This window comes from Colletes gigas, unplaced genomic scaffold (genome assembly GCF_013123115.1).
Source record: "Colletes gigas isolate AHSC1104 unplaced genomic scaffold, ASM1312311v1 Colletes_gigas_Sc00037, whole genome shotgun sequence".
NCBI classification, from domain to species: Eukaryota; Metazoa; Arthropoda; class Insecta; order Hymenoptera; family Colletidae; genus Colletes; species Colletes gigas.
Window position 1 is genome coordinate 1,014,105 of NW_025106666.1, and position 23,804 is coordinate 1,037,908.

The 23,804-nt window shown below is 35.9% G+C and overlaps 1 protein-coding gene and 4 non-coding genes across 5 annotated transcripts in view; all 5 read right to left on the bottom strand.

Moving 5' to 3' along the window:
• Positions 1-8,104, bottom strand: part of LOC122402502 (lachesin-like) — a 253,881-nt gene extending 245,777 nt beyond the window's left edge. The window contains exon 1 of the mRNA XM_043405338.1: positions 7,975-8,104. Coding sequence (XP_043261273.1) covers positions 7,975-8,068 — 94 coding nt within the window. The 5' untranslated portion in view covers positions 8,069-8,104. The remainder of the gene's footprint in view (positions 1-7,974) is intronic.
• Positions 8,105-18,502: 10,398 nt separating this feature from the next.
• Positions 18,503-18,664, bottom strand: LOC122402597. Its single transcript, XR_006259524.1, has one exon. It is a non-coding gene; the product is annotated as a U1 spliceosomal RNA (small nuclear RNA).
• A 2,613-nt stretch (positions 18,665-21,277) lies between these two features.
• Positions 21,278-21,439, bottom strand: LOC122402596. Its single transcript, XR_006259523.1, has one exon. It is a non-coding gene; the product is annotated as a U1 spliceosomal RNA (small nuclear RNA).
• A 902-nt stretch (positions 21,440-22,341) lies between these two features.
• On the bottom strand, positions 22,342-22,503 carry LOC122402603. Its single transcript, XR_006259530.1, has one exon. It is a non-coding gene; the product is annotated as a U1 spliceosomal RNA (small nuclear RNA).
• Positions 22,504-23,144: 641 nt separating this feature from the next.
• Positions 23,145-23,306, bottom strand: LOC122402602. The gene has a single exon (XR_006259529.1). It is a non-coding gene; the product is annotated as a U1 spliceosomal RNA (small nuclear RNA).
• Positions 23,307-23,804: the final 498 nt, after the last annotated feature.

Consider the following 23,804-nt stretch of genomic DNA (forward strand, 5'->3'; position numbering starts at 1 on the left):
CCGGGCTCCTGGAAGCGCATAAACAAAGACTCAAAGATAATTAATACTATATTTTTCGTTAAATGGTTTTCTTCTTTCTTTATAATCTTATTATAAATACAAAAATGTTTTTAATCTCGACAAGGAATACTGCGCAATCTGACGAAATTGCTTGGAATGTCTGGAAACACTCGAAATTGTCGACAATATTTTTAGGAATTTCCTTAACTAAGCTTCCAAGCGTTTCTAAAATACTTTTCCATGCATATTTTTGATCTGCACAATTAAAGAATTTGCCTCTATTTGCATTCTCTGGACAATTCAAAATAGAATTACAATTTAACGAAGGACAACACTCGTCTCTTGACGAGGTTAGTTGCAAAAAGGGCTACTAAGAATTTACAGGGTAGGAAGAAAATATTAAGAGAGGCTTAATGTCACGGTGTTTGACATAGTAATGCAAGCGATTGGGTGACGAAAGAGCGTGCATTCCTGGAACGCGCTGTCGGAAGGAAAGGAAAAGATAGGGTCATAGTTAAACAAAATCGAAAGCAGCTTTGGTTAAAAGCTTCATGTTGCAACGAGTCGAATGATGGAGTGAAAAAGAAGACAGAAACGAGGGTGAAGAAAAGAGGAAAAAGGTTTCTTCGTCACCCCTAGAATTCAATCACGCCGTGTTTACAGCTCAGTACGCTTAATCCTCTTTATTGGATTCAAAGCGTTTCCCGGTACACCGTATCTCAGAATTTGATCAATTTTATGGGCAAAGGATTTGGATGATACTTGCGGCCCCACCATCTGTCTATTAACTTCCAACGAAATTATGCTGTCATTCGGACCGACGCTATTAACCACCGTTGCTTATCGATTGCTGATTTCCCCTCAACCCTTTCACGTACTAATTAATCAGAACGTTGAGCCATTCCTTTATTCATTGCAGAAATAATATTCTAATCATACTTGATTTATTTAAACGTCAAAGATGAGATTACATATTTATAAAAGTAATTCAAAAAAGCTCTTATTTTCATTAAACTTATCTTATTAAGGATCTCAATCCATGCAAATACAATAGCAATCTCATCATTGTAAAACTTTTAACCCCATACATTTTTATAATTTTTCTCCGTTTATTTATTTCTTCCTTGATCTATCTCGACGAGAGGAAAGAGAAATAATTGGAGGTAGGAAACACCAAAAATAAAAAAAGAAAACCTATGACCAGAAGTTTCGGTTGACAGGCAGTAAACAATAAAATCGTTTTTACATTGAAATTGCAACACAACGTTTGTTTGTTATTTATCGGAAACGCGTAACTCGACGATCGCGCGATATTTGTCAGAAATTATCGGCCCGTTGGAATTTAAAATACGACCGTGTTCGCGACTCGAGCATAAAGACACGTTTAACGCGCAAACATTTTCGGTCGAACAGGTTCGGACAGTCGAGAATTTAGGGAAATCGTTGCTTAGAGCAATTACCAATTCTATAGCGGGCGCTTACTTCGGGATACTTCCCTAAAGATCTCAGGGTCTTGCGAACCCCAAGTCGTTTTCACCGAATTATCCTTGTTTCGCCGCCGCATGCCGCAGGGTAGACGAAACTTGCAAATTCAAGGAAGCCGTCCTCGAAACTCATACATCGACTATGATTGACGTTCAAGTTATCGCGCTTAAATTTCAATCCTCTTAACAGATTATGTCTAGAGTAACACAGGTTCAAGATCTCGTGGCCTGGAGACTCCAAAAGTCCTTCTTTACTTCGACTGCCATCGATGGTCACCGGTGACCGGCACTTCCGAACTCAAGACTCGTTGCAATATTTTTTAAAACCCCAAACTGCTCGAACCCCGATATTCGTAATTATATTCACGCTATAATTTGAATTTTCTTGATAATTTCTTCCATACCTGACGTATTGTCTTGCAAGTGATAGTGTACCCTACAATAGAATTTGTTTTGATAAAATATGTCATACTATATAAAAGAGGTACAATTTAAAAAATTTAATTTAAAAAATTTACGCTATTAGGGATAAAGTAGCTCAGGTTCGAGAACCGTGAAACGTAAAATTCTGAAAATGATGTTTTCCCCCGCGGTTACTAGAAGTTCTGCGGAACAATTGATAGCTCGACGAGTAAAAATTCAATAGATTTAAATTCTAGAACCGAACTGGTCATGTAATAGGATCCGGACCAGCCGTCCATTTGTTCGGAAATCGCTGGTTCAAAAATTGCCTGGCCACTCGGTCGAAATGAGGCGGAGCACTGATGCTGATTACAGATACATATCTACAGGAACCAACTACAAAGGATTAATCTGGGATAAAAGTCAGCCTCGGTAAGTCCCTGTGCTCGCTGAATATCACGTCCGAACGTAGTTGTTACTATGGGAAAATGTTCCACATAGTCGGACGTGAGACGTTCTCCACCGTCGCTATTCTTAAAGCAGTATCGTTTCGTTCAATTTGCTTTTCTCTGTCAACGCGTTCGCTAATAGGGGGATTTATCAACGTCCAAAACCTGCTTCGACGCCATTTCTACCCGAGATTTATCTTTATTATGTGCGAAACGCGATGGGCAAATGCAACGAAATTAGTCCTGATCAATGTAAACAAACGCGTATGCTTAAGGTAAAATTGAAGCTATCAGTTTGCTTAGATCAGATAGATAGAATTCAACACTTTGATATATTTTAAACTCTTTATAAAATTAACTCTGCAATTTCGTGACATTTTACAATTATTATTTTAATAAGAAATGTCATTTTATTAAGAAAATAATCGTCAATAATCTCGTGGATAATAATCGAGATTACCATTGTTTCACATGATCGTTTTGAAGATCACCAAAGCTAATTATATCCAGAGCAACAATACTTGCAATTAGATTACGGCTTGCAAAGCTGTACCTTAACAATATTAATTAAGACAGTACGATCTTAAGGTAAATAGGTTACGATGAAAATACGTTTCCTGGTTTTCGTTGCACATTGTCTGCAGTTGAATAAATCGAGAAAATATAAACGACAAAGGAAGTAATTTTTCTGTATTTTCTACTGCGAAGTATAGAATAAAATCAACAATTTAGTAAATTAATTATCAAAGGATACTTATGTTTTCCATAGTTTTATAATGTTTTCAATTTTGATCTAGTTATTATAAGCAAGAAGTTTTTAATATTCTAAGAAACTTGAATTAAGAACAAAATTGGCTCTTCAATGATGTGTGACCAATTAAGTCCTCGGCAAGGATTTCCAGATAAAATATTCATGCGAGGAGATGGAAAACCCATCTTGACGTATAAAAGATGGTTTATTTTCTTATTTTAGCAACTATTTCGGTAAAATTATCTATCTTTTTGATAATGGAACGCGGATTAACTAAGTAAAAACTGAAAATCTTTTATATTTAGATACAATGACAAAGATAGCTTTGCAATTTATATCGCAGCTCATCGTTCTTTTCATTTGCCATTTTTAGACATTAAGAAAATATTTTACCTTCTATTTTCCACTTTCTCTGTTCCTTGAATTTTCCGTAGCCCGCCATCGAGAACGATATCCGAATGTGTAATAAATTTAAACGTGACAACCAAGACGTTTCCTTAGCGAAATTCTGTTATATTCTAAAGTCACGAAACACGCAAAATTTTAATGCAAGAACGGCCAAGTTTTTGCGGAAATATACACGGCTGTTACAAGAAGTAATAAATTGAGGAAGTAACGTTTGTTTGCTAAATTAAAGAAATAAAATCGCTTCGTGGAACCGTCTCTCTACGAATAAATTGTGAGCTATACAACAACGGAAGGCACAACTTTATAAACTCTACGAATTCTCACTTATAAATAAAGTAGATTACTTTTCAATTTTTAAAGATTGCATAACCAAAAATATAATCGAGACTCAGTGGAAATAAAAATTTCCTTGCATGTATATGACGATGCTCAAACAAACAATAACATAAAATTTAAATTTTATAATAATTAACGCTAAGTGACGTTTGAGTTAAACGAAGCATAATATAAATACTGTTTCAACTATCGTCTCTTGTAAAAGCATGTTCCTTGTTTATAAATACGGAATAAACTAATAAGAATTAACACCCTCAGGGTGTTAGAGAAAAATTTAATAAACGGAAGTTGCACGGTATAATGGTGGAAATGTTTTCTTTTTACTTAGTGGATGAAATCGCTTCCACGATGTGAAAGGCACCTTTTTCTATTAAATAGAACATTTTCATATTTATTTTAAATAGAAAAATCACTTTTGCATTAACAAACCTTGTATCCTACTTAAAAAAAAAAGATTAAAAATTCTTATTGGTTCATTCTGTGTCTTCAAATGATGCTTAAAATAATTTCTGATCGAGGATATCGAACCCTTTAAATTAAATCAATTAATCTTGACACCAATTTGAAAAGAATTACTAATTTATTGAAGTTCATTGGTAAAATTAAAAAACCATGCCTTGAAAGGTAAGAATTGAAAAGTAATTCAATCAATATTTTCCGATCGCTTCTAATTATTGACGAACCGTATTTAGACCGCAATTTTCGAAAATCCGGGAATCCTTAGCGTCCCTAACAACATTAGGAAACTAATTTTATTGTCATCTAATATAGATAAACTTTTATTGATTCCACTATCCTCGTACTTATGCAGTTTATTAATAGCAATACTTTAATGCACTATGTATGAACGAGTGTACATCGGTTCATTCATGTTTCTATCTCTAAGAATATTTGGAAAACACATAATCCGATTGAAGCAATTGCTGTGTATCGGAGAAAACCAGAAACTCGTGAAATCCTGAATCGACCAAAATAGTGATTCGTTTTTCGACGAATAAAAAATAACGTTCGCGGGATAAAAATTAGACTGTCGAAGCTGCTCCCGGAAAAGAGAGTATGTCTTCGCGCGCTAAGTACCTTCTTCACGCACGGTTTAACTGTATTTACAATTCAAATTTCTTTCGTACACACTAACAGGGTTTAATAAATCAAGGGTGATTAACATTTAAATTTCCGGCCGGTTACGAACAACGATAACATTTTCGTGTTCTTAACATTCTATTAAGAATGTGGTTGACCGCCAACGCTTCGATACGAGTAATTAATTCGGACGGTAATTACAACGTGCTATGTATTTCGCCTGCGTAATAAATGTATTCGGTCGTACAACGATCCTGAACAAACAAATTGGTTTCCCGGCCTCTCATGAAATCTATCGACGCAGAGTAATTTTCAATCATACCGAACAAAATCTGCTCTGCAGAATTTTCGCTGATGCTTCCCTTTCTCACCGCGCTCCGACCCGGTGTAATTACAACGTTTTTTCTTAATAGGATTACCTATTTAATCCCGCTCAAAGCGTTAGTAATTTAACAGTTTGATACGCCCGCGAAGCTATCGTATTTTCGTGTTTAATGGATTCAGCGTCGAAGATTAACGCGTAACATTGGATAACGCGGTTCGGCTTTCAAGGTCAATTCAATTAATCACGCGTCGATGTGAAAGGACCACTGTGTCGTTGAATTTGAAATAGAGACAACGTTTTGGGAAGTTCTCATTTCGTGACCGTGAACAAGAACAAAATAATACTTGAAATACGATATTTATCAATATACCAAAATTTTGGTATTTTAAAAAAGGAAAATTAGAAATTATGAAGGTAGGTCTGGGGTTTAGTGAACCTGAAATAAAATACAAGTTTGCAAAATTACAAGAGAATTGTCCTATGGGTCATTTTAGACCCATACTTTGTCCATAGCAATATTTATCTATTTAAAAAAAAATTAAAAGACAACCTAGTATACTAAATCATGATAGGGTCTAAAAGGTGTTGACCATATGATTATCTCAACCAAAATTTGATGAGGGAACAGTTTCAGAAAACTGACGACTTGCACGAATTTTATCTTGTTTTCTTTATACTTGCAACAATCTAAGGTGTTCCTTTACGTACAGGCTGCATACAAAGAATGAAGCTCCGCGATGATTAGTGCACTCGATTCGCGTTATTTATTAAAAGTGTCACGGGTGAAGTCAGGCTACGAGAAACCGTGAAATGTATAAATTTGATCGTCCAATATTCCGGCGTGCTTTTGGTTTTTATTTCCACGACGCTGAAGAGGACTACGTGACAGGGCAATATTCGCGAAATCAGAAACTTTATTGCACACACACGCACGTACACGGTAACACGTGACAAATTTCACACAACAGGTCAAACCTTAATTACGCTGGACGTTATAAACCGAATAAAATTTCAAACAAGCGCCAGCAAATTCAGCCGCGTTACGCGATCTTCGAATCCGTGTCAGCAGGCAACAAAATCGCCAACAGGATGGCACAAAAATCGCAAACACAGTTCTCCCGCTGCTGTCTGTCGTCGTCGTTATTCTTTTACGACATTATACTTTTGCGTTGTTTTCAGTTTTCTTGTTCTAACATTACGAAAAGAACTTGCGTAGGACAAAACATCATGGATAATCATTACACGACCTCACCCCTCGTTATACCTTCAAACTCCAAGTTCTGAAGCTTAGACAATAGAAAATACAAAATTTATTACTGTATATTAATAAAATTTAATTTTTTATGGACATTCAATTTTCATAATATTTTATTTTAGTTTCTGTTCAATCGAATCTTTTTCGGTGTATTTATTTCACGTGATATTTATTAGTTTAATTTTTTAAAAACATTTTAATTAAAATATTAATTTGATAAATCTATAAATTAAACTGCATTCGAATTTCTCAGAGTTTTTCAACATTTAATTACAGTTGTTTGAGATGAAAAATTTTAGAGTTTCTGGCTGCATACTGTTATTTTACGCCATTGTTTTGTTGCAAACGAGGATACAGAATTTAAAACTTCGATTTTGAGAATGATCGAGAGTACGTAGGACCATTGAAAAATCGTAGCATCGGAGAATAATTTTGACACTGCGAAAGAGACACGAGAGAACTAATTTTTGAAAGGCTTTTTGCTCCACTCTTATGCCAGCTATTTGCCAAGCAATTTCTACGCTCAGATTTTAAGGCACAGTGTGTTCTGATTAAACCAAGAGGCTTACGGAACTACAAACGTTATTATTTCATTACCATTAACAAATCTTGATTAAAGAAAATTCACAATACAAGTTAAATGGAAAACAAAAAGATTAGTTTTTAATTTGAAATTAATTTCAACGCACTTCCTCGAGAATAAAAACCATGCAAGTTTCTATGAATCTTCGTTAAATTTCAAATTATAATTAGCTACTGATGAATATGAACTCGATAATATTTCATTATGGTTATATAAAACTAAGCAAAACTATTTTGCGTGTGATTTCGTAACTGTTACTAAAAATTATATTTTCGCACTAGAATAATTCATGACATGACTGTTTTTCTTAAACGTGAGTTGGGAATCTTGTTAATACTTAATCGAGATTCTAACTTGGTAAACTCCGCGTAAGACTCGCAACATAAGTGATTTTAAATATGTATAGCCTTCAAAAATTAATTATTATCCGGATCATCTTAATGTTATCTTGTATTTTAGATTGCATATAAACACTAGATTTATATATGTTTGCAATCATAAAACGAAGTATTTTATTTCAAACTGTCCATCAAGCCGTGGAACAAAAATAGAACATATTTAACTATCATTACTAAATAAAAATTAACGTTAAGTACCTCGATTAAAAAATCTATTTTCACATACTTTCTAAATAACTGAATAACAGAACCGTTTCATTCATCTATAATTTCTATTAAAAGTTTTTCAAACAACCATATATCCAACTCAGGTAATACTAGTTTATTACAATTTTTTTTATCTTCCAAGTGAAAAGTCCTACATATGGCTGACTTGACGATCAGCGTGTTGATAACGACCCAAATGATCCTACGTTAAACTAGATTCCGCGGTCCCGTCGATCATCGATCAAACGCATGATGCAAAGGTACGATAAAATGCGTAAAAACATTCTGGTACTCACCAACTAATTCCGGACGCACGCCAACTAACAAAGTAGTCACCACTAGAAGAGGCACCTGCGGTCTACGCGTGTACGTACCACGTTTTTCACACATGATTCACCAACGCGGAACACGATGCAAACGTAGCGCTTGTCGCGTCGAGACTGAAGTTCCGAGTTCGTGGGATTCCCTGTATATCCTAAGCGCACGAGGATCCCCCACCCTCGTCAGTCCAACGCGACCCAACCGAGGGTGCTCCCCGATACGAACCACCCTCTTCATCCACGTTTCGAGTCGTTCAACCCCTCCTCCAAATACTCCGTTGTCAATCGCCCCCCTCCCCCTCACTGTCACCTTCGCAAATTACGCGTTTCTAATCGTCTCCCAACCGAACTCTAACTCCGCGTGTTCACAACTGGAACACTCTCTTAGAACCTTTTCCTTTCTGACCCTATTGACAGGCCAATTAGGAACTCGTCGACGAGCCTACGAGAAACGAGAGAATCATTGGAGACTTTTTTATTTCAATTTCACGAAGATAAGATGGCTTATGGTTTTCTAGATTTTATTAGAACGAGCGTTGCAAAAATGTGAAATTAATCGGATGAATTCGTACGTAGTTTCTGTCTCAAAGGAAATATTACTGTGTGTCGACGTCTGCGTGTTTATGATTCAACCGTTCGTACCTGCGACGATAGTGTCTAGCGTTTTTGTATACTGTTTTTTTTTTCTTTTTCGTCAAGGGTCTCGTTTTGGCAAGCTAATTGGAATTCGTGGAACTATCTATTTCTAGAAACGACGAACACCTGCACGGAAAATGTATTTACAAGGTACGGCAGATTCTTCGAGGACTATTTATTTAAATTCTATTAGAATTTTCCAGACGTTCCAAGATCGACGATTTTATCCATGACTTTGAAAAATTTTTGAGCCAACGTATGTATTACACTCCTCTCGAGGTTTACAGATTTATAGAGATAATTTTCTTTTGCCTAAAAGAATTTTACTAAAGACCGTAAAACTTCCTAAAGGTACACCTTTATTCGTTCAAATTTTAATGCACCGGCAGCAGATTTACTTTCGAAACTCGTGCAATTCGTATAGAATTATTTAACATAAACGCGGCGATATGACACAATATAACGCGCAACGTTGTTAACTTATAGCATTATTTGAATAATGGATGTTAATCGAATTATTAAAGTGATATTATGCAACATTCTGGCCCCACTAACCTGAATTTGTTCGGTACTTAAATCAAATTAATGAACGCAACCCTCAGCGAAATAATTGAAATGGAATGTATGAACTGGTAATCCTCGCTAACAACGATACATCTCCCTTTGACGTGATAACAGCACGATCAAAGAGAGTTCTACAAACCGTGCAACGGCTTTGCCAGGCCACGCGGTTCATGATTTGCTTCGGCATAATCCCGTGCAGATTTGCGTTATATTTATGTGGCGCTGCTTTGCTGCGGGTAGGAATTCGATGGAATCTTAGGAGGCAGAAAAGGAAAGGAGAGGGCGTGTTTTCGCCCGGGCCTGCTAGCGGACTCGTCAGTAAGGCTTTGTAGCAGGCCCTGCCTTAGACGACTGGGATGTTGGGAAGTCGTTCGAGGAATGTACATTTAACAACTGAGGGGTCGGTCGAGCGCTTGTGAGAGCGCGACCCCTCTGGTGGCGAACATGGAAGGCGACGCCACATTTATTTATTGTTTGCATTATGAAAGCAAAAGTCCGCTGCGAATAGACGCGTTAAAATAATTCTTTTTTATCCGTTGGATTGGCTGTTTCTCGACAGTCAGAATTTATTTTAAGCGAAGTCGACGCCTTCAGAAACCCTAATTCTTACCAACTATAGCAAACGAACGCAAAGAATTTTAATTTAATTCGATATGGAAACATCTTTGGTCCTTGGATCGACGCATGTTCAATTAACCTTGGGATCTTTCGAATTTGAATGCATAAAAAATTCACTAAAACGCATTCAAGTATATAGTTTAATTCTATAGAAATCAAAAATACTTTGGGAAGTTTCTTATCTTGCAGCACAGTAGATTTCTATTCAATTTTTTTTACTCAGAATTTGGTTTATACTTCATTATCACGATTCATCTAACAAAAGTGTTTTTACAGAATGATAACGTCATAGAATATAGACTAGTTTTCTCATTCATTTGTAAAGAAAATGTTTCTAGGGTTATGAAAGATTCCAATGTGTCATTTCAGAGTTAATTTTATTTAAGAAAATATTGTAATCAACGTTTCCACCATAATGGCTCTCTTCGAAAGAAAAAGCATAGTATCTTTACTATAGGTTGAGTCTGGGCTAATTTTGTGCATAAATACTGAAGAGTACTTTATTTTTTAAGTAGCTATTATCCGCGGCCTTGTCCGCGTTAAAATCGTTCCTTTTTTTAATTTCCATCGGTCGTGTCTGTGCATTGAAAACTTGTATCGGACAAAAAAAGTTTCTAAATTTAATTTCCAGTAAATTATGTCATACGTGCTCTCGTCGTGACAGCAAATATAAACGTGATATCGTATGTTTTATGGTTAATGTCCCTGACAGCCCCTCCCCACTCTCCAGAAATTTTACGATGTTATACATAGTAGCCTGGAAAAATTACCAGCCAGACGGTTTTTTCACTTTCTCTCCCAACGGCAAAAAATAATAAAATTTTTATCGCTGTTGCGTACAAGGGCATATTATGTCGAAAAACTAAATTCTATACAGTAGTATTTTTAACTTAGATTTTCACTTTGGACAGTCGTTTTATTTGGAAATGTGTCGAAACTTTAACTAATTTTATTTTCGTTTTAATCAAAGAAGTCTTTGCCTATTATCGATTCTGTTTTTCTGTATAAAATGGAGTTTATGGGGAAGGCAAAGCTCTTATTGTTCTGAAAAGTTGCCTTAGAAGACTGACTTTTTAAAGAGCTTGTTAACGAAAGTTTAACTAAATCGTTATTTACAAAAAGCTCTTGTTAATAGTTTGTTTATAGCTTGAGTCTGTTGTTGTCGGGTGGTCATGGAAATCGTTTAAGTACATTGAACGTTACTCCTTCCAAGTATGTGCTACCTAAGCTAATTGTTATAAACTTTCTGTTCCGACTATTAAACTATTTCTTTCAGGAATGTTTCTCTTTCTAGTAAAAAGAAGTAATAACTGCATATTTGCGTACGATAAATAAAGGATACAAATTTGTATCTTCTCGATTTGATGGTTAATAACTTTCTAATAATTTCTCGTACGTTTGTTGCACATATCAATGAAGCATTTGTCAATTGTCACGCGCCGTCTGCCATTGCGGTTAACCACACACGTTGTTGGTTTGCCTTGTGATTAGCTTGAGTCAAGCTAGGCGACAATTTAACTAAAGTAGAAACGAAGATTTTCAATCTTAATATTCCCCTAAATTATAGTATTCCTATTCCTTACGAAACACAATAATTTTTCTTTAAAAAAGGTTATAGAACTCTAACGATTATCATCGGTGTATACAGGGTGTTCGGCCACCTCTGAGAAAAATTGTAATGGGCGATTTTAGAGGTCAAAATAGGACGAAAATCGAGAATACTAATTAGTTGATGGAGGCTTCGTTAAAAAGTTATTAATGTTTAAAGTTCCGCCCGTACGGAATTTTTTTTCTCGAAAATGCGTAGGATTTCGGGGGTATGTCTATTCACCAAAAATGATTGTAATTGGCCCCTGCAATCGAAAATAATTTTTCCAAAACGATTTGAAATTTTTTTTTTTGCCGAGAAATTTCAACAGCTACCCGTCGATTTTTTTTAGAAATTCGTTTTTGACTTTTAGTAATTTTATTTGACTTTCTACAGAAAAGTTGTTTAATACTTTTTTACAGGTACCCATGAGGTCTACTTCAGAAAAATTTTTCATTGAGATATATTCACTATTGTAGGAGTTATGGCTATTTGAAAATTGGACTACGTTTATGGGGTTTTTCACATTTTACGAGGTCAAGGAGCAACTTTACAAATATTTTTGGAATTTCTACATATTCTTCGCCAAAATACGCGTTGTTTGCCACTTGAAACTTCAAAATCCTTCAATCCGTTCAGAAGTTATGACGTTTTAAAGATATGAATGAAATTTGAAGGAAGCTTTCGGGTATCACATTAGATTTTCGGTGAGGAATTTTTTTCTCGAAACTGCGTAGGATTTCGTGGGTATGCATAACGACCAAAACTGATTGTTATCGAGCTGTGCAACTAAAAATAATTTTTTCAGAATGATTAGAAATTTTTTAATTTAATTTTTTAATATCTTTTTAACGAAGTTTCAGTTAAGAAATTGATATTCTGGATTTTCGTCTTATTTTGACCTCTAGAATCTCCCATTAAAATTATTTCCAAGGGTGGTCGAACACTCTGTATAAATAACATAACTCGCACATTCCATTGCCAACTTAACAGCGTCAAAAAGAATTATAATTTATTCTAACGAGCTCAGTTGTAACCTGGACCGTAGTACGAACGTGTTAATTCTATTCTACTATTATTCGACAGGAAATAGGCGTCCCATAAATAACATAAATTATAATTCGACGTTTCGTCCTGAATTTCCCGTTGAGCTTGTCACGAAGACTGATTCAGCAAATATAAATAGACTCACGAGAGAAATTGGAGAATTTGACAATTCTGTTGAAACATTTTCCGTAGAATGAAATAGTAGATTCGTCACAGAAACCCATTTCATTTTATGTTTTTTTTTATTCGTCGATATCGTCGCCCCTCGAAAGGAATTAAATTTTTCACATAATATGATAATATGCTTCTCGTGAATAAAATAAATTACCGATAACACGGTTTAAATGTGTTACCGCCTTGAATAAATTCCACATCCTGTGATATTTATTTTATTTTACGTTTTTCTATTTTTAAAATTTCGATCTGCTTTTAGGATATATATAAAAGAGCAGAACTTTGGTGATAATAAATTATAAATAAATAGGAATATAAATCGTACGCTAAATGCATTATGAGGCGTCTAGGAAAGTTTAAATTCAGACGAAATTCTATCCTTAAAAACATTATTTTCAACCAGAATTAACCTAAACTGAAATATTTAAATGCATTTCTTGTTCAGGTTTCCGAGTTGTATTTTATTCTTAACCGCTTTTTTATTAAAGAATATTCAAGTTTTAAAAGGTCTCATCTCATTTGAATATAACTTCTAAATCAGAGTATTAAATACAAAAATTTCTAGATTTCGAAAGGGGAGATGTATAAAATTTCTAGAATGAAGCCTTCTAAACGTTATGAATTTAGTTGTTCTTTTAAAAAATTTCGTTTTCTTATCATTGTTGGCAAAATTAAACAACCTTTCTCGAGTTTCGAAAGATATATTTCTCCAAGTTTTTCAATGATCCAACCCAATACAACGGCAAAAAGTAGAAAAGAAATAGACCAAGTAATTATGCATAAAACTTTGCTTAATCTCACTTGAAAATAAACGATTTTTAAATGTTATTTTGTCGATAAATCCAACACGATCGCCCAGATTAGAACGAAAGCTAGAAGCTCGTGCAAATGCACGCAATAATGGAGTTTCAGTATGATACTTTCGACCGTATGCTTGTACAGTTCGTCAGAATAACTCTCGTGCCGCTAGCTGTTATGTCAATCAGTCCCCTTTCTGAGCCGGAGTTATTTGGTTCATGGAAAACGAACATTAGCGTTATAACCCTAGAGCTTGCAATGGCAATTGGCAATCATGGTTTCTTCGGATCCTTGCGTCTTTATAGCCTGTGATTGCATAACCACGCAACGAGAAAAACGTCGCGGGAGAATAATAAAACAGCAATATCGAACTTTCTAATTTTCAACTACTCCACGATAATATAAACGACGTTCAACGCGATCCACATTCTCAAATTTTCAGCTATATCTACTCCTAACGATGTACTCGGGTTGCTGCAATGTTATTCGGGGACGTTGGAAAAAGTAATAAAAGAATATTGTGTCACGATTAACTATATGGCACTTAAAATCAAAGAGTACGTAAGAGACACTAAATAAGAGTTAAATTTTTAAGAATATAAATGTTTAAGATGTTCTATGTTGCTAATCTTATATGGATAGTCTAATCTTTTTCGAACCACGATCAAATACAATTGTGACTTAGAAAATGTAATAATCTAATTTAAATATTCGATTTTTTCGTCGCCTTTACTCAATACGATATCAAGCGGTGGAGTTTCCCAGCAATTGTAGAGGAGTTATAAAGTTATAATTCTGTATCGGTCGAACTACAGGTGCTTTATTATTTGACCTGCCTTTTCGTCGCGTTATCAGGTTCGTGTAAAAGTTAGGCGAACGCGAGAAACAAGTTAGCTTGTTCGCACGTACGGAGGAACGACATCTACTTCTTTGTGAAGGATTTGGCAAACGCGGCCGCTACAAAACTTAGCGGGCTTCACTTATTCTTACTTACACGACTCACACGTCGCATTTCGTGTCTTCCGAAGGGGTGTAGGGCCATTTGTTTGGCTTGTCCACCGACTAACTAAGAACGCGCTGAAACTCTACGGCAGAACCGTTTCTAACTGATGTCGAATGATCATTCAACCGTTTTTACCCCTCATTGTTCTGATAACACCTCCATCTACGGTCGTCGGTTTACACCCTCCAACGAAAGGGTCGAAAGTTACGAACAGCTTGGACGCATAATTTTATTCCGTTCCATTTCTACCGTTGCTCTACATACAGTGACCGCCATTTACTTACAAGTCATACTTTAATCTCTGAACTGTGCAAGGAATAATGTTTCGAACGGTCGAATAATTTCAAAATTAACCCAGTTGATGACCTACGACAACATAAAAATTATAAGCTTCAGAATTGTATTATACATTGTGTAAAATAAGTTCCCGGAATTTCTCGCTTTCAAATCCCACAGTGCATGTATCGAAACAAATTTTTGTGTGTAAGTAGGCAACATTGTATTCATTTGATAAGCTAAATTTGATCGCAACATGACAATCGATGTGTTCGCGGCAGTTATTTACACTAGTCGATCTCAAGTGTGCTCTGCGATTTTTGCGATGGAAAGAACTGTCGAGTGAAGAACTTGCCTTAAATTTTGCGTTTCTAAAGAAATTTCTTCTGCAAAAGCGTTAAAAATGTTAGAGAAAGCCTATGGTAAGTGGTGCCTATAAAAAACGCAAACATACGAATGGTACAAGGAATTTAAAGAGAGCCGAGAAGTGCAAGATTTGCCGCGTGCCGGCCGACCGTCAATGGTTCCGACTGTCGAAAACATTGAAAAGATAAAAAGAATGGTCATCGATAATCGACGCCTGAGTGTTAGAGAGGTGGCTGATGAAGTGGAAATGTCTCACATGTCCGTGCATAACATTTTAACTGAATTTTCTGCAAAAAGAACATCGAAAAGCAGTTGCTGAAGACAAGATTTCACGAGCTTCTAGTGACTTTACCTTCATGAAACACATTATAACCGGTGACGAAACATGGGTTTATGAATACGATATGCAAACAAGCTTCGGAATATCGCTTAGAAAATGTACGAAACCCTAAAAAACCGCGTCAAAGTCGCTCGAAAATTAAGGTCATGCTCACTGTTTTCTTTAATTATCGTGGTGTTGTTCGTTCGGAATTCCTTCCAGATGGACAAACAGTAAATAAAGAATATTATTTGAGCGTCACGAGACGCTTGCGTGAAAATATTCGTCGGAAACGGCCAGATGTGTGGAAAAGCAATTGTTGGATCCTGCATCATGATAATGCTCCGTCGCACTCATGGATCTTGGTACGCGAATTTTTTGCCAAGTACTCAACAAATGTGATCGAACAAGCACCGTATTCACCAGATATGGCCCCCTGTGACTTTTTCTTATTTCCGAAACTCAAATTACCCCTTCGGGGAAGGCGTTTTGAGTCGATAAAGGCCATAAAAGAAAATTCGCAGAAGGAGCTGAAGGTGCTACCTCCGCGAGCGTTTAAAAAGTGTTTTGAAGACTGGGAGAAGCGTTGGCGTATGTGCATTGCTTCTGATGGGGCCTACTTTGAAGGCGACAAAATAAATTTGGATGATTAAGTAAGCAATTTGAGTTTTATTTACAAATTCCGGGTACTTATTTTACATAATGTATATTTTACAAATAATACTATAAGTAAATTATTCTTCTTAATATATTGTGGTAAATAATCTTACCGAATCTATTTAAATTTGTTTGGCCAAATTTATTGTATATCCTAACAACATATTTAAAACATAATTCTGTGTAAACATTCTGCAAACGATTCGTTTAAATCGATAATCTCAAAAAATTTTAACTCGAAAATAGACTTCAAAATAAGCATTGAATACAGCATAAATAATAATAGTTGGTATGTTCGTTAGATAGGAGACGAAGCGCTCTTGAAAATGAAATTTGTTTCGAGTCGATAGCTTATTTAATTCCGGGGATACACTTTAAATTGATTTGTTTACATAACACGGGACGCTCGAACAAATACCTTGCCAAACCATCACGTGGTTTGGCAAGGTCGCCAAGGCCGCGGGAGCGAGAGAGAGAGGTCCGACGCGTTAGACGAAGACAGAGATAGCGGAATTCGAAAAAATTACGCCTTCACTTAATCGACGATATCTCCAAAACGATAAGTCCAATTGACATAAAACGGAAACCATTTTAAAGGGAAAGCCTTGCCGCTTTTAACAGTGGCTCAGTTATGGAGAAAACATTAGTAGTTTCGGAATTGTACTCGTCTAAAGTTTGACTACTTTCAATCGTTATTAAAACATTTATTAACAAGTAAAGAGTAATCCTCTAAGGTGAAAATCTTTTATTCGCTACAAATCACACCATACTGGCCATAATTCCACGATAAAATGAAGTTTGAATTATTCAATTATTTTTCATAATGAATATTTGCTGTTTATCAGTTTATGTACATCCAGATTGCATCCATGGAAATTCATTTAAATAAACATTATGAAAGGCATTCAGGGCTTCAGTATTTATAAAGATCCGAGCACTGCACTGGTTTAAATTGATTTAAATTAATATTTTAAAAGGTCGTTCCAAAGAAGAAGTCCTCGAGTTTCATCCAAGCGCCAAGAAGAGTCCGCCATTGGGTTAGAACGTTTCTCTTTCTTTTTAAATAGTCATTAAAATATTTATATGCTCTACGATGCTAAGAGTTTCCGATTCGAAACGCGAGCTGTTCAATTTTCAATATTGCTGCGATTGATTTCGATGAAAGGGGTTTATCGATCCATTAATCGCAGAAATGACCGATAAAATTATTATCGAGCGCCGCCATGGCGATAACACATGACCGAATGCAAGGTTATCGAACTTCACACATTCGAGAACACACAAAGTCGACTAGCAGGGATCTTAAAAGCCATTCAAAGGAAATGGTGCTATTAGCGGAACAAAGCATTTTCTTTCAAAGTTATTTTATATAGAATTACGAGAAACGGTAATATATTCTTTATGAATGTCGCAGTTAATAAATATTATAGAGGACATAAAAATTGACATGAATCGTGTGAAATTAATAATTAATAACAAACAAATTTTTCATAGGAACAAGCACGCAAATTGTTATTTGCGGTCAAACATTAATCTGCATCCGATATCGTCAACAATTTTAACTCGTCGCAATATAATTGTTTGTTATTTAATTCATCGATATTGTATCGCGAAAATTGGTCGTAGATTAAACACAATCGAATGTATTAACAAAAGTCCGTTTACATTTAATTATACTTAGTCCGAGTTAACATTAGCTACGGCCGTACGTTCGATCGCATAGGCATCTGCTCGGGGAACTATACATGGCCGTGTATAGTGTACTTATAAATATGTAAATATCTTCAAAGCGGATGTCACCGATCGCTTCATAGGGAGCCAATAAAAGTAGATAAAACAGGATCCAATAAAATCCGTACTTCTGAATCGCACGGATGTCTGCTCTGGCTGGCTTCGAGTAGCAGTTACAAATTTCCATAGTTGATCGGGGTCTTTGAGGAATAAAGATAGAGACGACATCCACTTTGAAGGACGGAAGTCCTGGAAGATATAACGGAAGGTCTGCTTATGTCGCATGCATGCTTCCCCGTTGTTCGTAAAAGTGTAAACAGCGCCGTGTTTGGACACTCCAATATTTTACTCGTATATTATACGGATAGTATTAAGCTTTTCTTTTTTAAAAAAATAGGGAAGCTTTCCTCAATAATCCGTAGCTCCTACGATATTTATTATTTTTAAGAAGATACTCTGTGTATACTCGATACATCGGTAAATATATTTGCTGGAATTTTCTTTTTTAAAAAATAACGATGGCCTAAATAAATATATATATGGACTTAACAAAAATTTTAACAAACTCGTAATATCTCAAAATCGTTTTGGGATCCTAGTTTTAAAAATAAAAGATGAGAAACCTATCCCGAATACAAGAACTTCGAAATAGCCCAGTGTGCATTTTTTATCTCATAATAAATCAGAACACCTCTGCTTTACCGAATTAATTTTTTACATAAATAATCCGGGATAGCGCGTACGCAGTCCCGACTAACAAAAATAATACGCCCGAGATATCCACATTAGGGATATTCGCAGAGGTCAGCTCGACCCAAGTGCAATGGAGGAGCCTCACCCTGGAGGAACCGCCTTGATGATCACGGTAACCTCTACGCCAGGTAAGTATGCGTTCCCTTTCTTCTCGGTGAAATTTCTGGTCTACACAGAGCACTTTTAATTGCGAGAAACTCCCTCGGTGGCTACGCACCCTACTGGCAGCTTCGCATAATAGTACTTGGGGTGGAAAGGGAACCCGAACTCGGAACCCAACTGAGGTATTCATAGTCACTTTCCCATTCGAGCATCGAATTTTTTAACGATATTTTTAACCGGCACACAATGTTGATTGGCACTCGAAATAATTAAACAATTCAAGTGAAAAATATAGAAAATTCTCCGTCAGTTAATATCTTTTTACATGTAATAGTAGCCTATGGCTTTACGGTAACTGGGAGAAATTTGAGTTTATCGTTTCGATTCGAGTAAAAATACCAAATAAGATAAATAACGAGCTGAGAATTATAGTAATGTAAATCACGTGATGTTATCTAAATACACAAGGCATTAATTTTGTTTATTCCTGCTATTGTTTTTATTAGTTTTGCTTTTTAAATTCGAATTTCGTGCCTTTCTGTTTCTTCTCGTACTCCCTTTTCTTCTTTTATTTCTTTTATTTCTTTTCAAGATGAAGCTTTAAAAGGGGTCTGATTCTTTCTAGTGGGATTTCTCCATTATGTATTTCTTCAACTTTTTAGAGCGTCAGTGGTGTGTTCAGATTACGTACGACAGATATTAAATTATTTAACACGTTACTTTCAACCCCAGTCTCCCCTACTTGGACGAATGGTAGCCTCGTTATAGTGAAACTTGGCATAAAGAACTTAAGACGAGTCAGGCTCATCATTTTATCGAATGGCTTCAGGGACGTCTTGATCGATATTAGGGGCTCTTGGGGTTCTTTGCAGTGTTATCGGAAGATAGCTAATCTAAAAGTCAAGATGAATATCGAAGAAAATTTTTCGAAACGAGAATATTGAAAATTTAGAGAATATTCGGGGCATTTTGTCCAGAACCAAACAAGAAAAAGGACGACACGTCGAGGGCAGAACAGTGAACATCACGAGGCGTCGTGCGTTGAAGCACTTTTCGGAGTACCGAGGCTAATAAAGCCTATAACCTTCTGAACCGAGAGCCATGAACGTGTTCTACCCCCTGGCGCACCACTACCAGGGGGTTATTGGACTCGGAATAACTAGCCCTCTCTTCGTTATTCGAGTCATAAAAGACCGGGTGCGGAAGATTCGCCGGACTCTAGTGGCTCTAAGGAAGTTTACTCTTGGGTCCCTTTTGCTGCCAGAGTCTAATACAACTGCCCTAGGGATAGGACTCTCGACAGCCATAGAACAATAACATAGGTTAACTCCTTCTATCTCTTTTTAATAGAATTCTTTCATCTAGATCATTAGAGTATTTTGTGTCGAGATTTCCTACAAGAGATTTGACTCTCTTAAATGTTCAAATACTCGAACGAGTTAGAACGTAAACATTTAGTAATTTTATTTGATTATGTATTTAAACGAAGATCCAAATAAACTTCGAAATCTGATACTTTCGTTTAAAAAATTGAAAAGAACAATTAGAAGAGGTGCGGAGAAACGATTGAATATTAGAATCGGAGAGGTTACAAAACTAAGAAGTACGTATTAGTCGCTTTTGACTTGCTAAATAGGTTAATTTGAATGTTTAAATTCCGGGCCCGTTCAACTCAATTTGCGAGGACTCTGCGTCTGTTTAATTCCTTTCTTTCGTCCTGCTAGCCACCTCGTACTTGCATCAACTATCCTTAAGCCACCCCGCCTGGCCTGTTAACTTCCAACACGTTTCGAGCGCCCGACATACGGAAACGTCCGACAGCCTCTCACGCGGATGCTTAAACGGGCCATGTGCTTCCTGTATTGTTTAACTAGAGACTGTCGCTTCTGCTTTACCTTATGTCCGTTTCGTAACCTTCTAATTATCATTCTATTTAGAAATCTGAAGTATTTGTTGCGGGCTCCGAATCGTTTAATCAACAAGCAAACGACCCGGATAACTATAACCCGTTATAAACTGGGTAAGTTTATTATTAAACATTTTTGTTAAAGGACGTACTTTTAGCTCTATGTTTATCCACAATTTTTGTCGTGAAAAAATATCGAAAATTACAAATATGATGACGCTTTAAAGTCAAATAATCGACTTCTCGCATTTCTTTTTATATTGGTGAATTAAACAAATAGTAAAAAAACATCGGTCTTTAAAATCCCAATTCCAGATTATAAGGGCACGTGTATTGGGGATTCTCGCCAAATATGGTGCCAATCGATCGACTAAAACTTAAAATATCGTGGCAACTATTGCTTCTTTTGTTACGGCCTTCACTGAAGTAATTGCTAAAAACAGAGTTCAAACGGAATGGGGACAAAAAATACGCTTGTTTAACCAAAATTTATAACAAACCAGTAGAAAAATCGTGGTTTAAACGAGGAAAATTGTTTCCTCGACTGGTATTAAACGGGGCAGACCTTCCTCGACATCAAGAATTGTTTATAACATTCAGAAGTTGTACAACTAAATTGAGTACAAATTACTTGGCACTTTAACAAAACAATTAACACTAAATATAATATATTTGAAGCTATATATACACAGTAATATGAGTACTATGGAACAATATTTTATGTTTAATATAAAATTTTGTCCGGGATAGCGCGAACGCAGTCCCGACTATCAAAAATTGTACGTCCGAGATATCCACATTAGGGATATTCGCAGAGGTCAGCTCAGCCGAAGTGCAATGGGAGAGCCTCACCCTGGAGGAACCGCCTTGGTGATCACGGTAACCTCTACGCCAGGTAAGTATGCTTACACGCTCTCGTCGCAGTTACTTAAACGCCCGGTGCGCAACCCTAACTGCGAGAAATGCGACGCTTGGATGCGCAGCGTTGCGGTGAATTCACGAATTAACTGCGGTCTTCGATCTCTCTCGATTATGGTACAGAATTATTTATTTGTTCTTCGTTAAGAAACTTATTATATATTATACCATATATTATACCATATTAACTTATAAAATTTTTCTTGTTAGTAAGGAACAATTTATACAAATGCGTAATAAACCATAGACATTACAACAAACAAGAAATATTATTATCTCAAAATACTCTATTCAAAAGTATCAATAATAATTTTATACGACACGTAATGATAAAGATTAACAAATCAACTGTTTAAGTCTTGAAATAAATTTTGAATTGTGTTTGAATATCTTAGTTGCAACAGTTGCAAATAAGTAAGGTGACTATTAGTACTGGCGCGAATACGCGAATTACTATTCAGAACGTTCATTAGAAGAGAAAATCATTATTATATAAGGCGTATGTATGTACGTGCTTGAACATTATGTTGGGGAACGAGATACATAGGTACCATTTAATCGCTTGTGTGTGGAACGACATCGTGATTATGGAACATTATTATTCTGATAAGAGCAGCGCATAGAATAATAGGTTCTTCTAAACCCTGCGATATAAAAAGTTATAGGGACTCGGAAGCTCTCAATCTTAAGAACAATCACAAGGTATTTTTCAAACTTGTAATATTTATTTTACATTTAGTTTTCCAAATATGAAAGATCTAGAAATTTTCAACGCAAAAGGTCAAAAATCAAAACACAAATTTAATGGTCTAAATCCTATGATACATACTTCTATAATTTTTAAGATATTTTCGTCCAGAATGTAATTAATTTTTTAAATAAATAATCCGGGATAGCGCGTACGCAGTCCCGACTAACAAAAATTGTACGTCCGAGATATCCACATTAGGGATATTCGCAGAGGTCAGCCTAACCGTGGTGCAATGGAAAAGCCTCACCCTGGAGGAACCGCCTTGATGATCACGGTAACCTCTACGCCAGGTAAGTATGCTTTTCTACCCTTCCGTGTGAAACTTGTCACCCTTACCACATACTTTTAACTGCGAGAAGCTCCCTCGTCCCGTGTACACTCTAACGGCAGTTTCAGGAACTGCTGACCAGTTTTTGTAACATCTATAATATGTCCTTAGAGTTACACAACTTCAACCCTCAGTGGCTCTGAATTAGTGTATAATAACTATTTTACAATAACCTGGGCTGAGTACGATTGAAAATTTCTATTCTTTGAAATTTACCTTTTAATTTATATTTCATTATTGCCAGACTACATTCAGCTTATACGTCATTCGATGTTAGTTAATTTATGAAAGTTTTTTGTATTTCTAACTCTAAATGCGTATGAGCGGGCTACCAAATTCTTACACATTTACTACTTCTTTTCTATGCTATAAATTACTATATAGAAAAAAATTGATTCTGTATCGAACATCCTTCGATCGAATAATCTAGTAATAATATCAGTACTGCTATTTTAGAAATACGTTTAAGAAAATTACAAGAGTGATTAAACAAACGTACTTCTATTAGTGCAGTACTGTTGTAGTACAATAACAAATTAAAAAAGTTTTGAAGAACAATTTTCTCAGAAGGTTTAGAAGGAATTAGAAATTGTGTTTATTAATAAAATTATCCGGGATAGCGCGTACGCAGTCCCGACTAACAAAAATTGTACGCCCGAGATATCCACATTAGGGATATTCGCAGAGGTCAGCTCAACCTAAGTGCAATGGAAGAGCCTCACCCTGGAGGAACCGCCTTGATGATCACGGTAACCTCTACGCCAGGTAAGTATGCTTTCTGCTCCTCTTCTATGATATTTCTCATAACTACGTGCTATTTTAAATGTGAGAAAGAAAATTGATTGATGCGCTATACAGTGACGAGTTTAGGAACTAACTAGCCTGCCCCTGTGTGACCTTTACCCTCCGAACAGTTTTGCTCGATTCCACCATCCGCTACCCAGAATACTATACTATTAATAAAGTAACTGACACTGTAATTATAGTCAGTGTGAAAATTTAAATTTGCATGTATCGTTGCTCGTAAGTATTAAAATACTTGCTTTTTGAATTATTGTAACTTTGCGAGAAGTCGAAGAGTAATCTTCCTGGATTCCTGGACTCATTTTAAGTCCTAAACTCTTTACTTTCGCATTCCTAAGTTGAATTTACTCGAATATTTACGACTAAAAGACAAATTAAAAAAGTGTAGAGAGCATCGTTTTAAAGTATTTTTAAAATTCTTTCATTGAAACTATTATAGATTTCGAGATTAAAGTTTACAGAGACTA